This window comes from Vicia villosa, linkage group LG3 (assembly GCF_029867415.1).
Source record: "Vicia villosa cultivar HV-30 ecotype Madison, WI linkage group LG3, Vvil1.0, whole genome shotgun sequence".
Classification (NCBI taxonomy): Eukaryota; Viridiplantae; Streptophyta; class Magnoliopsida; order Fabales; family Fabaceae; genus Vicia; species Vicia villosa.
The window spans coordinates 142,379,457-142,397,929 of record NC_081182.1 but is presented as its reverse complement, the minus strand read 5'-3'; the positions used below and the strand labels follow the sequence as shown (position 1 = coordinate 142,397,929).

The window sequence follows — 18,473 nt, the reverse complement described above, 5'->3', positions numbered from 1 at the left end:
CACCACTGGACCGAAGTCCTAACATTTTCCATTAATGCATGATACACACTAATCAAATAATATGACCTCGGCTGGTCCAAGTGCATCATCATTCATATATTCATCACAATATCACATTTGCAATCAACATCTTTGAAATCACACCAATATTACAGTCATCATCAAGGTACACATATGTATATAAATATAACCAAACATGTTTCACATAAATATCATGCCTCAACATACATCACATCCTCACAACAGCTTCACAATACATCATATTCATCAAAAGTTTAAGGGGCGTCACTAAGTATCACCCATACTAACTATTCTCACATTTTTCAAAAAAATGTCAAAACTCAAAACGAACGGAAACACACACACACCAATGTGTCGAAGAGTTGGAATCCTGACGTGAAAATAACTTTAAATTAAAGTACATTAAACCACCTTTCCAACGGTTCGAACGACGCGTCAAACAAACACCCGAGTAAAAAGTTATGAATTTTACAAGTTTAAAAAAAATCTGTTAGCGTCAGTGGTACCCGGGTAAATCCAGGAGGGTACCCGATTACCACCTAACAGTTTTGCCCCCTGACCCTAAAAATGCACTTGGTATCTTTTTACAAAACCCAAACCTCCAATTTTGAAAATAAAACAATATCTTTTTGTTCTACCAATTATGCACAAACATTGCCCATCAATCCAACTCAAATATATATGATAGTTTCAGGAATTAGCATAAAACAAGCACAAATTATCATTTTTCATCAAAATTCATCATGTTCATCAAATCCCACACAAACCACATTAAACCTACATATCTATAATCCCCATATCAATTATAATGTAAGGATCACCCCCTTACCTTAGATTTTTCCTTAGCTTTGATCCTATCTTCGAGTTTCTACCGAATCCCCTTGTTCCTCAGTGCCCTAACTCTTCTCCACAACATATTCTCCAATTTCACGATTGTAAGAATGACTCTCTTTCTCCTCTCCATTCTTTTTGTCATTCTTACCCCTTACACCCTTATTATGATCTTCCCTAATTATCCTCACTTACTGTACACACTTTTACCGCCATACCCTTAATTTCTCTATACTTTCACTCTTTTTAAATTATTTAAATAATTCTAATAGTAATTATTAATTCTAAAATAATTCTCAATACCCTGCACTTAGCTCCATTAATCATTATAATTCACCAAAACAACCATCAAGACTTACAATTAAACACTAATATTAAATTAAATCAAGAATTAAGAATTTTGGGGTATTACATCTGACTCCGTGAAATTGCTAATAACTCTTTTTCCCCTTAGTGAAAATATGTTTGAAAAAGCTAGTAAGAAAAATCCTTAGATCTCTTTCAAAGAGATTTGATATGAAAATCACGGCCACTAAAGAATCCCAATGTGTAGCAAATATGAAAGTTGATTGGATATCTTCTAAATTTTGAAATGGTCATTGATGACAAATCAGATAAATAGAGTAAAAGTGTGGCTTTCAAAGTAGATGCTAAAGAAGGTGATGACCAATTTGATGGTGATGTTGATGAAAAGTTAACTTAATTCATCTCCCTTTTAGCTAAAAGTTTTAACAAGGTCATAAGAAGACTTAACAAAATATCGAGGAACAATGTCAAAGACAAGCAACATCATAACTCCAAAAGTTCCAACTTTTAACATAAGGAAAAAGATGGAGAAAAACAAAACAAGGGAAATGGAATCTAGTGCCATGAATGCAAAGGCTTTTGACATATTCACACTTAATGTAGTATCTTTAAAAGCACAAAAAGGGGTACAACACCATTTTATGAAGATGATTCAATTTTGGAAAATGAATCTTACCAAGCCGACAATGTGGTTGCATTCATAACTTGCATAAGGTCATGTTCAAATAATCATAATGATGGTGAGATAAGTGATGATGAATTTTCTCATGAAGCTCTTGTTGAAGTCTACAAGAATTTGTATCTCAAATGGAATCATGAATGCAAAACTTGTGAAAAGAAAAAAAGAAAAAAAATTGAAGTTCTATTTCAAGACCAAGTATGTCTCATGGCTACTATCTCAAAATTAAAGGAAGAAATTAACCATCTTAATTCCAAACTTGAAGGTATGAATAATTCAAGAAGTCAGAACTAATATCTAACTAATTTGATTGTTTCTAAATACAATAAAATAAATCTACGATACTTATTTATTTTATAATATTTTAAATACATACAATAAATTAGCCACATATCATATTAAGAGTATACACAATATGAGAAATGAAAGAACTACCACTTAATGGATCACAATATGCAATTCTCAGTTATGTGGGCTAGAAGTTCATTCGTAATAATGATTGTTTTAATTTATTTTTTTTTAAAGCAAGAGATATATTATTAAATAACCATCCAAGAACAAAGATACAAGGCAAAAAGGCCAAACAAAGAAAAATACAAAGAAAATTACACACCGATTGAAACCTAGCTTAAGTAAAATAATGGGTTATTGCTAAACTCATAGAAGTTACAATTGGGATGAGTAATTTTCCCGATATACGACCGCCTCCAAATAAGAGCCTTATAACTCCAAACCACGTCCCTCGAATTCCAAGTAGCATTGTTAAAGACTATATCATTCCTACGCGACCAAAGACTCCAAATGATCGCTAACCAAACGGTTCCCTCCTTTCCTCTTTTGACTTTCTTGGCTCGGCAATAAGAGCTCCAATACCAAAAATCCTCCTTAAAATCTAAAATGCTTCTAAAAGTCTTTCCTATCCAATCGGACATCTCTCTCCAAACAATACCGGCATTCCAACAAGATAAAAAAGAATGGTATAATGACTCATGAAATTCATCATAGAAAGTACATTCTAAATTCGAGGAAGAATTAAGAATACCTTTACTCAAAAGCGAGTCCTTCGTCGGAACTTTATTGAGGAAGCATCTCCAACCAAACGCCTTCACTTTTAAATGTGCTTCCACCTTCCATATAGCCATAAAAGCCATATCAAAGCGATTTTCCGGGCCAAGAGGGATATGCTGCCTACAAAAAGATTTATAGCAAGAAGCAACAGTGTAATCCCCTTCAAACCCTTGCTGCCAAGAGACGGTATCAGATAGATTGGTGGAAAGAGAGACCGTTGCGGCCAGCAGCTGGAAAAGGCTGGTAATACGAGCATTCAGATCAAGAAGATAAGCTGCAGGAATCCCAAAATCTCCCCAAGTCTAACACCCATCAATCCAACCTCCCATGGCTCCAATTGAAGCTTCTTGCAAGAGAGAAAAATTATAAAGATTCAAAAAAATATTCTTTAAGATTCCTTCATCCAACCAATGAGCATGCCAGAAGGATATACACCACACCGAGGAAGACCTATCCTTCTCTAAATTCTTTATACCACAACTTGTCCTAAGTTTCACATCCGTATACCGCGCCTTCAACATCCTAAACCACAACGCATTAGAAGCGCCAAAAATTCTCCAATTCCACTTCAAGAGAAGCGCTTTGTTGAACTCATCCAACCTTCTAAAACCGAGACCACCTTTCTCAACCGGAATACACAAGTCGTTCCAACTCACCCAATGCACTTTCCTCTTCTCCTCCGATCCTCCCCGTAAAAAATTACTTTTCAATTTATTTAGTTCTGCGATAACCTTCTTGGGAGCTTTGTAGAACGATAGTGTGAAAATCGCCAAACTACTCAAAACCGATTTTAGAAGAGTGATCCTCCCTCCAAAATTAAGCCACCGACCTTTCCAAGAATTCAATCTCCTCCTAACATTATCCAAGAGAGGCTTCCATGAAGAAATTCTAGTAGGATTTGTGCCAATAAAAATAACGAGAAATTTGAACTCCTTATCCTCCGTCCTACAAGTAAGAAAATTAGTAGCAACTCCCATAAAGTGCGGATTGATAATAATGCCAATCAACTTACTCTTATGATAGTTAATACCCAAACCCGACACCATTTCAAAGCCCCTCAACGCTGCTTTAATGGCCCAAAGATGCTTCCAACTCCCATCACCTATTAATAAAGTGTCGTTTGTAAATTGAAGCATATCTATGAAGCATCTACCATTCATATTAATTCCTACAAAATCTCCATTTTCCACCGTTCTTCCTACCAAAGCCTTTAAACCTTCTGCTACCACTACAAAGAGAAAAGGAGAGATAGGATCTCCTTGACGAAGACCCCTCTCCACAATGAATTTCTTAGTCGGACTACCGTTAACTAGAACCGACATTTTACTCGAAAAAACCATCGCCTCCATCCAAGACATCCACACTTTCCCGAACCCCATCCTCCTCAACATATACCTAAGAAAGTTCCAACTCACTTTGTCATAAGCTTTTTCAAAATCTACCTTAAAAAGAAGGCACTCCTTTCCTTCCCTACTAGGATAGTCCACCACTTCATTAGCAATAAGCACCCCGTCAATCATTTGTCTTCCCAGAACGAAAGCACTTTGACAATTGGATATGATCAAAGAGAGAACCTTTTTGATCCTACAAGCCAAGAGTTTCGAAATCATCTTGTAAATACTTCCCACAAGACATATTGGACGATAACCATCAAGACCTAAAGGGTTGTCATTCTTTGGAATTAGAGAAAGAAACGAAGAAGTGATACATTTGGATAAAACCGCACCCGTATAAAAAACATTGAAACAAGCTAGGATATCTTCTTTTAAAAAACCAACACTTCTTGATAAAAAGAAGAGATATACCATCCGGACCCATACTTTTAGAACCATCACAACTCCACATAGCATCTTTAATCTCCTCAAGCGAAAAGGGAACCTCAAGAGATAAACTATCTACCTCACTCAAGGATTTAAAAGCAATTCCAACCAATAAAGGTCTTTCAAGACACTCCTCCTTGAATTTGTCTTCAAAATGGATTCTCACCGCTTCCTTCACCTCTTTGACCAAGTTAACAACCCCTTCACTAGTATTTAAAGAGCTTTATGATTTCTTCTCCTCCTCTCCTTCATAACTCTATGAAAATATCTACTATTATAATCCCCATCATTTAACCACTTTAATCTAGCTTTTTGAATTAGCATGTTCTCCTTTAGCTTAAGATTAAACTATATGCTCTTTGAAGCTTGTTAAGGTGAACCTCCTCCTCCCAAAACTCCATATCATCCAAAGCATTCAAATCTCTAACACCCTCCTCAACTTCCAAATCAACCTTACCAAAGACATTTTTATCCCACCACTTCAACCTCTCTTTAATTAAACGAAACTTCTCTTTCAAAACAAAATCCCCTCTCCCTTGCACTATTATCCCCTTCCACTCCTCCTCCATAAAACAAAAGAACCTCTTATGAAGAAACCATTCATTATTAAATTTGAACGGTTTTGGACCCCAATCTTCTTTATCAACCATCAACCAAACCGACAATGATCAGAGACATCCCTCAAACCAATCCATTGACCAACAACTCCCTACGACGAAATTATGTTATCAGAAACAAGAAATCTATCAATCCTACTCTTTGATTTTCCATCCCCACTAAACCAACAAACTTCTTTCCTTTACACGGACCATCAACTAAACCACAATCATCAATGAAATCCGAAAATTCTCTCCATTCCACATTACTAATTCTTAAAGATTGGCCAATTCTCTCACTCCGCTTCTTCACCGCATTAAAATCCCCTCCTATTATCCACTCTCCATCTTGGTATCTATTTTTCAACTCCAATAGGCGAGACCATAATTGACGCTTTAAAGGCAAAGAGCAAGAAGAATAGACATTAACGATATAATAAATACCTCATTTCCAAACCACTTTCGATCCAAGGTAACCCGGGCCACAAAAACTAGCAAAAACAGTAACCGATTGCGATTTCCAAATAGACAGTAATCCCCTACCATACCCTCCGAGCAAGAGAAATAATACTCCAAATCATCCATCCCCCACATACTCCTAGCTATAGATACTGAAAATTCTATCACTTTAGTTTCTTGAATGAGAAAAAAATCCGCTCTCCCTTGCACAATTAAATTCCTGATCCTTTTTCGTTTTACAACACTACCCCCTCCCCTTATATTGAAACTACCAATAATCATTTAAAACAATTCAAATGCACCTTCTTCCCTTCCATTCCAATTGCATCCATTGTTTGCGTTTCTGAAAATTTCTTCTGGATTTCCCTTCTATTATGACCGGGTACCACTCCAAGCTTAGAGATAGCATCACACAATTTTTCATCACAAGCATTGCCAGAATTAGATAGAGTTCTAATATTGCACCGCACTATATCCGATTCATCATGATGATTTTCGTTAGAACAGGACCCAAAGTTGGCTCTGTTGCTGGATGTTGATAACGAAACATCAGGGAAAGACTTAAGAGGAAAAATCTGAGTTGGGCCATACATATCTTCCGCACCGCCCATCACTAAAGTTTTTGGATTTTTTTTGTTTTCCTACTAGGCCTATAATTAAATCCACTCTTGGGCCCACCCACGACTGCAATTGATTTAAAAAACAAAGTTTTCTTTTTTCTAACTTTTCTCATCGTTACCCCTACCCCAAATTTCAGAGATAAAGAAGATTCAGAAAAATCTACGGCCCCACCTTGAACAGATTTTGGCAAAACGTGGGTCTTTGGAACCTGTACCCTTGAAAGAGTATGTTCAAAATAAGTTTTAGGAACTTGAATCACTTTGTTTAGATCCTTCTTTTTTATCTCAAGGATAGACTGAATTGCTTTATCAAAGGAAGCACCCGCCTCCCTATTTCTTGACCCTACCCCCATAAAGTTTTCTCGTTCCTGAAAAGACCATACGCCTTCACGTGTGTTGCCGTGCAAAACTTGATAATTCCCTTCGTACCTTTTCTTCCTTACCTCCCCGATACTCCTGTCTCGGTTCTCCGCGTCTTTGTCCGATGGTAAGAAACTTCATCAAGATTTTCATCTTCCTTCTCTCCACAATCTTGGTTATCTGTCTTAGAGACATTATCATAGTTTGAAGAAGAATTATAATGCAAGCTCGAAGTTGTCTTCTTCTTCGCCACAATTCTAACCGGCCCATAGGAGTCTTCACGAAAGATCAAAGTAAAAAAATCCCCATCGATTGAAACCTCCAGAAAATCTTTTAAGACAAAGTTAAAAGGGACCTTAATCATGACTCTTGCGATATCCATATTAGATCCAGACAAGGTATTATCATCCACACAGATATATGATCCAAATTGATTGGCCAATTTTTCAAAGAAATCTATATTCCAAGCATGGCAAGGGACCATAAATTCTCACCCAAACCACCCGTTCAGTGTCTACATCAATCGTTTTCCAAGGCCTGGTCGATTTAAACCACTGTTTCCACCACCAGCTTCCTTCTTCAATGAGTTCTTGAATAATCCCTTCCTCCAATTCCTCTAACAAACACAAGTTCGCCCCTAAAGGATGAACTTTGATAGAAAAAAAGCCTACAATCTCCAGATACGTTTGTATATTATACGTCTCTCCTGAAAATATCTCCTCCCCAATAAATTCCTTTCTCCACCGCTCCATATTATTTGAAGAAGCCGAGTAGCTGAATGTAGGATTTGGATCTAGTGCAGCTTTCTTCTTCATTCCCCCCTGAACTATATCCGAAAAAGATTTGGACCTCTCTACTCATCTATTGTATTTCGCCGGAAACGTTTCCCTTCGATCTCCTTCTCGTTTCTGCACCTTATCTGATCCCTCTTTCCCTCCATTCCTGATGAACCTAGGTTGGTTAGCATGTATTTTTTACCGTCTATTTGAATATTATCAAGTTTCACTACCGTCAATCTCTCATCCATCACCTCCTTAAACCTGGAAAAGCCAAAACGTTTCCCAAATTTGTTGCGTCTAGGAGGAATCACCACCTCCACTACCTCCCCCACACAGCCAAACAAATTGTATATATTCACCTCCCTACTTCTGTCAGGTATATCGGAAAAATAAAAAGATGAAATCTTCTCTCCCACTTTTACCTGCATCCCCCTGTATGGGAATGCATCCCATCTTGGTGTTACGTTCCTGAAGCTTTTCTTGTGTGCTTGCTGCCACTCCATTGTTGTTAAATGAGGAGGAAAGATAAAATCTAGAGAGAAGGGAAAGAAAAAATCACTTTCTCTCTCATCCTCAGCTATATGATTGTTTTAATATAGTACGCTTTAACATATTAATCCTTTATTTTTCTTAAAATAGTAATTTACACTTAATTAATAAATTTAAGGTAATATAAACTTATTGAATAGTAAATACTAAGTATCATCTAATAATAATAAAATAAACACATGAATGTTTCTATATTTGAAATTTTAGTTGTATATGGGTACCCAACTTTTTATATTGTGTAGATAGTTTGTAAATTTAAAAAAATGTGACTCATGCAAAAACATGATATTTATTTCTCACACATCATCCTTCTATATCCATGTTTAGCACTTTCTATCTTGAGGAATCACCCATTTTAAACTTTGACCTTTTGTCCAACGTCAAATTTGAAGAGACAACCATGCAAAGATCTATGAACATTCATTGCATGCAAAAAAAAAAAACAACCCTAATTCTATCTCTCTTTCTCTCTCTTGTTTCTTTCTCTGTCTCTATTTAGAAAAACACATTATCAAACTAAATATTTCGGATTGCAGCTTGCATGCAACTGCAATTGCGACAATAATTTTACGGTGAAGCAGTCATCACATAATCTGTGTTTGACAGCTACATCTATCATATTGTAACTGTCGCAACCATATTAGTTTTTTTTTTTTTTGAATGAAACCATTTTTATCATTTAAATAAACCAATGGTATTTTTAAAAACATATGAACGAAAACAAATTAGAATGGTTTCTTCATCATGTTATGGTTTCCATTTTCTTTTGAGTTTATCTATATTTTTAGGATTTAGCACAATAGTATTGGGTGGAAATTTCAACACCGATTTTGATAATCTTTTTGGAGATGAAAGGGTTAATATAATGAATTATGGCAATAGCATGACCCTTACATTGGATGAATATTGTGGCTCAGGCATTGTGTCCAAAAATGAGTATTTATATGGAAGATTTGATATGGATATCAAGCTTGTTCCTGGAAATTCTGCAGGAACTGTCACAGCCTATTATGTATGTCAAATCAGATATATTATATTAAGGAGTTTGTAGAGATTTTTCTTAAACTATTGCAAATATTTATAGATGTTTTGATGTGCAGCTAAGTTCGGTAGGAGCACAACATGATGAGATTGATATAGAGTTCTTAGGAAATTTGACTGGTGAACCCTATCTTCTCTCTACAAATGTATATGCTGATGGTGTTGGGGGTCGCGAAGTTCAATTCTATCTTTGGTTTGATCCAACAGAAGACTATCACACTTATTCGATTGATTGGAATCCTGAACGTATAATGTAAGTAACAATGTGTATATATATTATTATTTTAAATTTCGGTCGCATTATGGTTATGTTAAGCTCTCCTCTTTGGAGGTCGACGAGGAAGTTAGGTCGGCCCAAATAATTTGAGGGTTGGCACGAGTCTCGAAGAGTTTGGGTCCTTATAAAAAGTATTAGTTTTTTCTTGACAGTTTTTACATGATGGATTGTTGACTAGGCAGAATCTATTCAGGCGTCTAATTATGTTTGACGATGTTGGTGTGGGGTATGTCGGTTGTCTAGGTTATGTAAAGACTGTATATCAGTTGTTTGTTTATTCTAAAACGTGGTTGCGGTCGTGGATGTGATATATATATATATATATAATGAGATATCATATTTTTATTGATATATGTTTATTGTTTTTGTAGAATTCTTGTGGATGACAATCCTATAAGAGTGATGCTCAATAGGCAAAGCATTGGTGTTCCATTCCCTACAAAACGACCGATGAGAATTTACTCAACTCTTTGGAATGGAGACTCTTGGGCAACAAGATGGGGTGAGGTAAAGATTGATCTTTCAAATGCGCCATTTATAGCTGGTTTCAAAAACTTCAAGGCCAATGCATGTATTGCAAAGCAAGGTAAAAACTGCCTGGGTTTCAATGCTGGAAAAAATAGAGGACTTGGTATTGAAAGCAAGACAAAAATGAAAAAAATTCTTTCGAAATGGGTAGTTTATGATTATTGTAGTGATTTGAGACGTTATGCTCATGGTCTTCCATATGAATGTCGTAAGGAGAATATATTACAACTTGATTAGAGGTTATTGAAAATGGATGATATCATAAACTAAATATTGGATTGTCTATGTCTTATGTAAGATGTAGTCATATATTTTAATATGTTTGAGTTTCCATGGAAAGGCTATCATTGTAATTTTTAAGTGAATGAAATTCTCTAGGCTTAACACTTTTGATAGATGTAATTGAGAGACCATATAAGTAATGGATGGTTTTGTTCTTACAAAGTTTTCTAAAATCGATTTCTTTAAACATTTATTAGAGGTTCAAGACTTTTGTACTGTTAAGAAGAGAAATTCAAATTACTTGAATGGTTAAGATCTAAATATAAATAACACTCAATGATTGATGAAAATCAATTCCTCCATTTAAAAGAAAAAAACACTCAAACAATTTAACATGTTTAATAGTTAATATTTTATCTCAATTTAAAAATTGTTTTTGCCACCATAAATTAGAGCTTTAAGATGATAAATGTGTCAATCAATTTATAAATGATATTAAATTGATTGATTGGGGGTTATGCGGGGAGGGGGGGTTTACTAGAACTTATGCAATTGATTGGGGGTTATGCGGGGAGAGAGAGAGGGGTTACTAGAACTTATGCGAAGGTGTGGGGGGCAGTTCCTGTGTTCGCTCTGAATCTCGACCTAATCTCTGTTATTCTTCTAAAGATGAAGACAGAAGCAGATTGTTGAAGGCTTATGTTGGTGTTGTATCTATTCCAGGGTCCACATATAACATTCAGTCTCACTTTGAAATGGAGGGGTATTTTCAGGTCAAAGTGACTCCCATGGGGGGAAATTTATGTTTGATGGAAGAGTCAGAGGAGGGAGTTATTGAGGATCTTATTGGGGTTGGAGAGACTTGGTGGAAGCAGTGGTTTCAAGTGATAAGGAGGTGGAATGAGTTAGACATAGATGATGGCAGAGTTAGTTGGATCAGTATATATGGGGTGCCTATCCACGCGTGGAATGCTGAGTTTTTCATGGCAGTGGCAAATTCACTGGGTTCTTTCATCTGTATCGACGAGTCAACGGCGGAAGGATCTGTTTTTGATACGGCAAGGTTGATGCTGAGGGTAAATTTGAGTTTTGAATTACCAACTTCCATGGAGGTTCTTATCGACGAGAGGAAATTTGTGTTGCGCCTAAAGGAAGATGCTGTCGATGCGATGCGAAATGTATCAGGTACGCGTAAAGCTTGTTCTTCAGTCAGTTCTGAAAACGCTTCCTTAGAATCTGTGGATAATATTCCTGTGCATATGTCTGAGGAGGAGTTAGATCGTGATTCCAATGACGCTATTTTATTATCTAATCCGGCTAGGCAGGTTGTGTCGTATTCTGAAAATGTGTCTGTCCCTTTGTCTGTTACTCTATTGAAACATGGTGGTCCGAACTTCATTCAGAAGTCAAAAACAGAGGTTGTTTCAGTGGGGCATAGGTTAGAGGGTGTTAAGGTAGCGGAGAGAGGTACGGTTTCCAGTGGCTGCAATGGAGGTGGTGCGGCCAGTGGTGATTCTACCAAGTTCTCCTTTGATGAAACGTTACAAGAGATTAGAAATTCGATGTCGTCTTTGCCGGGGCAGTCGGGTAAAACAAAAAGGGAGGGTGTTTTTGACGAGGCTGTTATGCTTAGTCAGGATGGGGGGGCTGCTTCAAAGGGAGATAGGGGGTTGGTTGGCGCTGCAGTGCCCTCAGCTGGAATTGGGCATCAGTGTGTGGCTGTTGCTGGGGCAGTATCCAAGAATTTGAGGTTTAAGAAGATTAGCAAATTGGGAAAACAGAAGGGAGTATGGGGTGTTATCAGTTTGAAGGGTAGGCGGACAGGTTTGAAGTCGAAGGGGAAATATGCCACGGTTGCTTCGTTGTACGCTTCTAATTCGGACTCAATATGCTCTTTTGGTAGGGGGGAATCGAATCGGTATGGGAATCATGGAGAGGAGTCGGACATACAACGTAGTAATAGTAGACAGTGGGGCTTTCTCTATGGGGAAGGTGGAAAGAAGCTTGGAGCGAGCATCGCCGCTTTAGGTGTGGGGGTGCAGGGGGATTCAATTCACGTGTTAGACAAAGTGGAACATTTGAGGAATGGCGGGGAGGATGGTAAGAAGGGTGGGAAGGAGTTTCTAGATTGTTTTAAATGATTATTGGAACCATGAACATTAGAGGAGGAGGCAGCTCTTTGAAAAGAAGAAGAGTGAGATCTATAATCTTGAAAGGCAAAGCGGACATTTTTATGATCCAAGAAACTAAATTTAAAGAGTTTAAGGATCATTATGTTTCAAACTTTTGGGGAGGGTCGGATATTGGTTTTTCTTATACAAATTCGATTGGTGCTTCGGGAGGGTTACTTATCTTATGGAGGGGAGATAAAATGGAGGTGGTGTATAGTTTTTATGGTGATGGTTATCTTGGCATTAAAGTGTGTTGGGAGAGTCATTGGTATTATGTCGTGAATGTGTATTCTTCTTGCACTTTGGATAAGAAAAAGGGGTTGTGGGCTAACTTGTTGAGATTGATAGAGAATCACAAGGATGGCGAGTGGATTATTGGGGGGGACTTTAATGCGGTTAAACAAGTGAATGAAAGAAGAGGGAGAGGGATAGGGGAGAATGTTTACAATAATGAAATGAGACTTTTTGAGGAATTTATTCACAATACTTCTTTGGTGGATTTGCCGTGCAAAGGGAAGAAATTCACTTGGTATAGCGGGGATGGGAAATCAATGAGTAGGATTGATCGATTTCTTATTTCGGAGGAGTTGATGGATAGATGGGGTGTGGTTGGTCAATTGGTTGGTGATAGAGATATTTCGGACCATTTTCCGATATGGTTGATGGCGAATAAAGATGATTGGGGTCCTAAACCGTTCAAATTCAACAACGAATGGTTTTCTTTTGATTCTTTTTATGCTTTTGTGGAGAAGGAGTGGAAGAATTTGGAGGTGGTGGGGAGAGGGGATTATGTCTTGAAAGAGAAGTTAAAATTGCTTAAAATTAAACTTAAGGAGTGGAATGAAGAGGTTTTTGGTAGGTATGATCTAAACGTGGAGGAAGGGAAGAGGTGTATTAATCTTTGTGACGAGGTGTTGGAATCGAGTAATGTGGATTCTATAGAAGAGGTGGTTAATAAGAGGAGGGATGTGTCTAGTAGATTTTGGAGGGATTTGCAAATCAAGGAGAATATGTTACTTCAAAAATCGAGGTTGAAATGGTTGAAGGAGGGAGATTCTAATAGTGGTTTTTTCCACAAGGTCATCAAGGAAAGAAGGAGGCTTAATCATATTGGTCCTATTCTTTCTTCGAGGGGTAATCTTGAAACGGTTAGGGAGATCAAGGAGGAAGTTCATAGGCACTTTAAGGATAAATTCAAGGAGGATGTGTTGGAAAGACCGATGTTGGAGGGGATTCTTTTCAATACTTTAAGTGGGGAAGATTCGAGTTTACTTGAGAGACCGTTTTCGGAAGAGGAGATTAAGGAGGCTATTTGGAGTTGTGGGGGGGCGAAGAGTCCGGGTCCGGACGGGTACTCTCTCCTTTTCTTCAAAAGGTGTTGGTCTTTTTTGAAGAATGATATTGTTTGTTTTTTTAAAAGCTTTTACGAAGGAGGATCTCTTTCTAAATCGGTAACTTCTACCTTCATATCTTTGATTCCTAAGTCTCATAATCCTTTATCCTTAGATGATTATAGACCTATTTGTCTGGTGGGGAGTATGTATAAAGTGGTTTCGAAATTATTGGCGGGTAGATTAAAGAGAGTCCTTGGTTCCGTTGTTTCGTCATGCCAAACCGCTTTTGTTCCGGGTAGGCAAATGTTGGAAGGGGTGGTGGTGGCTAATGAAGTTGTGGATTATGCGAGGAAAGAGGGTAAAGATTGTATCCTTTTCAAGGTAGACTTTGAGAAGGCATACGATAAAGTGAATTGGAATTTCTTGAGGTATTTGTTTGGGAGGATGGGGTTCGGAGAAAAGTGGAGAGGATGGATGGAAAAGTTGGTTTTTAAGAGTTATATGTCCATTCTTGTGAATGGAAGTCCGACGGATGATTTTGAGGTGGGGAAGGGGTTGAGACAAGGTGACCCCCTATCACCTTTTCTCTTTGTTTTGGTAGCGGAAGCTTTAAAGGGTTTGGTTAGGAAATCTATCGAGATTGGGGAATTTGATTGTTTTTCTATCAATCGAAATTGTCCTATCGATGTTCTTCAATTTGCGGATGATACTTTGTTGGTAGGGAAAGGAAATTGGAAACATATTTGGGCTATTAAGGCGGTGCTTAAGGCTTTTGAGTTGGTGTCGGGTTTAGGCATAAATTATCGTAAAAGCAAGCTTATTGGAATCAATCTTAATGGGAGTTTTTTGGAAGCGGCATCGAATGTTTTATCTTGTAAGATTGAAGATAGTAATTTCTTTTTTCTAGGAATCCCGGTGGGGTATAATCCTAGAAAATATGAGACTTGGGAACCTCTTTTATCCAAGATGAGAAACCGGTTGGCGGGATGGAAAAATAGATTTTTAACTCTAGGAGGGAGGATTACCTTGTTGAAGTCCGTTTTGAGTTCTCTAACCGTGTTTGTTATGTCCTTTTTCAAGATGCAGACCAAAGTGGCGAGGGAGTTCACGCGTCTTCAAAGCGGTTTATTATGGGGTGGAGGTGAGGATAAGTGATGCATTCATTGGATTAGTTGGAGAGAGGTGACTAAACCTTTTGAGATGGGGGGGTTGGGCATAAAAAATATTGAGGATTTTAACTTGGCTCTTTTGAGTAAATGGAGATTGAAGATCATTCAAGGGGCGGATTCTCTTTGGTTCAAGGTTCTTAAGGAGAGATATGGTGATTTGGTTTTAAAGGTGATGGGAGGGGCCGGTGATCCCGTGGAGAGGAGGAAGGAGTCGATGTGGTGGAAGGATTTAGTGAAATTGGGGAGTAACTCTTTTTTTGACCCGTTTGTTTCTTCTTGTAGGTTTCTCTTGCGGAATGGTCATAATATTCCTTTTTGGGACGTTATGTGGATGAATGGGTTGATTTTGAAAGAGGTGTTTCCGAATCTATATGAGGCATCTTGTTTGAAAATGGTGTCGGTGGCGGCTATGGGAGGATGGGTGGATAACAAGTGGATGTGGGGTAATTGTGGTATCTCCGAGAATAGACTTCTAGAGCATGGTGTGGCGGCGGAATGGGGCATTTTTAGAGGCTTTTTGGAAGAGAAGGGGTTGACGGGTGCGGAAAGAGACGGGGCGGAGTGGATCACCCCAAGGGGTGAAGATTTCTCGGTGGCGTCTTGTTATGAGAAGTATGCTTTTTACCGTATTCCGTTTGGCCCGTTTGGTAGACATTATGAAGCTAAGACTTTGGTTTGTAAAGCGGACGTTCCTTTCAAAATTAAGGCTTTTAGATGGAGGCTCCTTGCCAATAGGCTTCCTTCTAAAGATCTTCTTGTGATTAGAGGTATTCCGCTATCTTTTGAAGCTTCTTTGTGCTCTTTTTGTAAGATTGATTTGGAGAATCGGGATCATTCTTTCTTTTCTTGTTCTTTTGTAAAGAATATTTGAAGGGACATAGCGATGTGGATAGGTAAAGAAGGGCTAGGCGAGGAAGAGAGCCATTCAAGTTTTATGGAATGGCATTCCTTTTGTATATCTAAGAAAGTGTTAGATAAGAAGGTAGATATTGTTTGGTTAGCAATTACGTGGGCTATATGGTTAAGTAGGAATGGGGTTTGTTTTAGGGAAGAGATTTGGAGCTTTGATAATGTTGTTTGGAACATCAAAGCTTTGGTTTGGAGGTGGTCTTTTTGTGGTGAAAATACCCATCCCAATTATTCTTATTATGATTTTGTTAAAGATCCGATCCGGTTCTTATCATAATAGCAATTGGTTTGTATTTTTTCCTTGTTCTGGCTAGTGCCCCCTTTTGTAAACAGGTTGGTGAACCCTCAGTTCACCGTTTTATGTTATCTTGTTTACTAAAAAAAAATGATATTAAAAAAATTTAATTGGTGTTCATTTTAATTATTTAATCTTCTATTATTTTATCATTCTATTAATATAGAGTATGATACAAAATACATCAAAAGTTAAATTTTTTTTTTTATAATATATACTTTTTAAAGTGACGTCTAAAGTGAAGAAGCAATTAAATCTTTCACGAGTGTACCACTAATAATATAACATAACATTAAATTTATTACAATTTTTTAACTATTTAAATTTTTCAAAAAATAAAAATGCATCGCTTACGTCTTTCACCTTTGCTTTGTAAAATAGTTCATTAGTGTGTTCTTGTTGTAAGGGTTGCACCCCCAGTGCGATATCTTATATACAAATTGCTTATTAAAAAAAAAAAAGAGCATGATTTTGTTTAGTAGTAGTTTTTATGTTGTTTATGTTTTTGCTTTTATGTATTGGTGTATTATTTCAAACTCTAAGCAAGCATCAACAACAAATCAACAACGGAAGTAAAAAATAAATACCAATCCAAATTTATCGGAGTGAAGATCTACAAAGTGAGTTAATCGCTTTTCCTCTATTTAGTTTCTTCTTATTTCTCCTTCTACTCCCCTTCTTCTACTTCTGTGGTGCTTCTGTGTGATGTTATTGAGTCAACGTAGGGGTCTAGCTCGCTAATTTAGAGATTCAATGTGATGCTCTGAGCAACTTTATATAGGAGCTTTAATGTGTGTAGGGTTAGGGAATGAATTGTGCAGAGCTTCCGTGTTTTTGTTATTGTCCATTAGGGTGACATGAGTAGTGTATTTATAGGATGTAAATTGAAAGTGAGGTGAGAGTTTGGTGAGATTAAACTCATGTGAGATCTTCATATATATTTCTTCATTTGTTAGCAAACGTGTGAGGAGGTTAGGGGAAAGCATGAGTGAAAAAAAGGAGGGAAAAGTGAGTGAAAAAATCGGAATGAGAGTGTGAGGTTAGGATTGAGCTACTGACTGATCTATGTGCTCTTTGTGAGGAATAGATGGTTAAGATTGAAAGGACTTGTGTTGGATGCTAATTAATTTGAGTTAATTGAATTTGACATTGAATTGGAGTCTGTTGTAGGTGTGACTCGGGTGACTAGTGGTCTCAATATCATGTATGTGATGTTTATGGATCTATGATCAAGATATTTAATTCTGCTTGATACTTAACTAAATTACTTTCATCTTTCAAGTTAATGTATGGAGTGATAAGGATGGCGCATGATGGTGGAATGAAGGCAAGGTTATGGACATGGAGCATGCTATGTTCATGGATGATGATAATGTAAGCTTGAATGAATGTAGCAAGAAGATGATGATGTGAAGCAGTTTTTATGTATCTTCTACTATCTACTATCTATTCATTAATAATAGATTGACCAAATTGCCTAAATTACCCTTTCACCAAAATTTATTTGCACTAATAAAAGGTCATTTTTGTAACTAACAAATTAAGTATTCACTCTTTCAACTTTATTGAATGGATGCACCAAGTGTTAGCTTTTCATTGGTCCGAATTAAATAACATTTTCCCTACAACTTTATTGCATGAATGATGACATCACATGTAAGCCATGGATGATGGAAGTCATATTTAAATTTCTTTTACATTTCATTTTTCCACACTTTCTTACTTTCATTTAATTTTTCTTAATTTATTTATTATCACAAAAAATATTAATAATCTATTTTTAAATTTTAATCTTACTAAAAATTTCAAATTTCTTTCGCATTTCATTTTTCCATACTTTCATTTTAATTTTTCAACATTTATCTATTATCGCAAAAAATATTAATAATCGATCATTTAATTATTATTCCCAAAAATATTTAATTATTTCACGGGCCACTATCAACTCAATATTTAATTTTTTTTAATCGATCATTACACATTTTCTCTATCTTAATTAAAATTTCAAATTTCTCTCACATTTTTTCACACTTTCTTACTTTCATTTTAATTTTTTTCTCTATTTATTTATTTATTATCTCACGGGTCACTATCAACATAATGTCTATTTTATTTTAATCAATCATTGTCTTTATTTGAGAGATAATATCTTTATTTTTATTTTTTCTCCATCTCACGATTTTTTATCATTATTTAATACAATTAATCTACTATCTATTCATTAATAATAGATTGACCAAATTGCCTAAATTACCCTTTCACCAAAATTTATTTGCACTAAATTCTCCATCTCACGATTTTTTATCATTATTTAATACAATTAAATTTCCATGATTATTTTTTATTTTACATTTGTTTTTAAATATATTTTATATCGCATCAAATTATTTTTTATTTCACGGGTCATTATCAACATAGTAGCTATTTTATTTTAATCAA

The 18,473-nt window shown here is 36.5% G+C and overlaps 2 protein-coding genes across 2 annotated transcripts; one reads left to right on the top strand and one right to left on the bottom strand.

Annotated features, from left to right (window-relative positions):
• Positions 1 to 2,460: 2,460 nt before the first annotated feature.
• LOC131659088 (uncharacterized) lies at positions 2,461 to 6,391 on the bottom strand. Its single transcript, XM_058928329.1, has 6 exons — positions 6,083 to 6,391; positions 5,482 to 5,715; positions 5,106 to 5,309; positions 4,711 to 4,903; positions 3,215 to 4,562; positions 2,461 to 3,025 (listed from the first exon to the last, which is right to left on the bottom strand). The coding sequence occupies exons 1-6, from the start codon at positions 6,389 to 6,391 to the stop codon at positions 2,461 to 2,463; spliced, it is 2,853 nt and encodes a 950-aa protein (XP_058784312.1).
• Positions 6,392 to 8,607: 2,216 nt separating this feature from the next.
• On the top strand, positions 8,608 to 10,378 carry LOC131656747 (xyloglucan endotransglucosylase protein 1-like). Its single transcript, XM_058926371.1, has 3 exons — positions 8,608 to 9,100; positions 9,189 to 9,382; positions 9,778 to 10,378. The coding sequence occupies exons 1-3, from the start codon at positions 8,780 to 8,782 to the stop codon at positions 10,169 to 10,171; spliced, it is 909 nt and encodes a 302-aa protein (XP_058782354.1). The 5' UTR covers positions 8,608 to 8,779; the 3' UTR covers positions 10,172 to 10,378.
• The last annotated feature ends 8,095 nt before the right edge of the window (positions 10,379 to 18,473 follow it).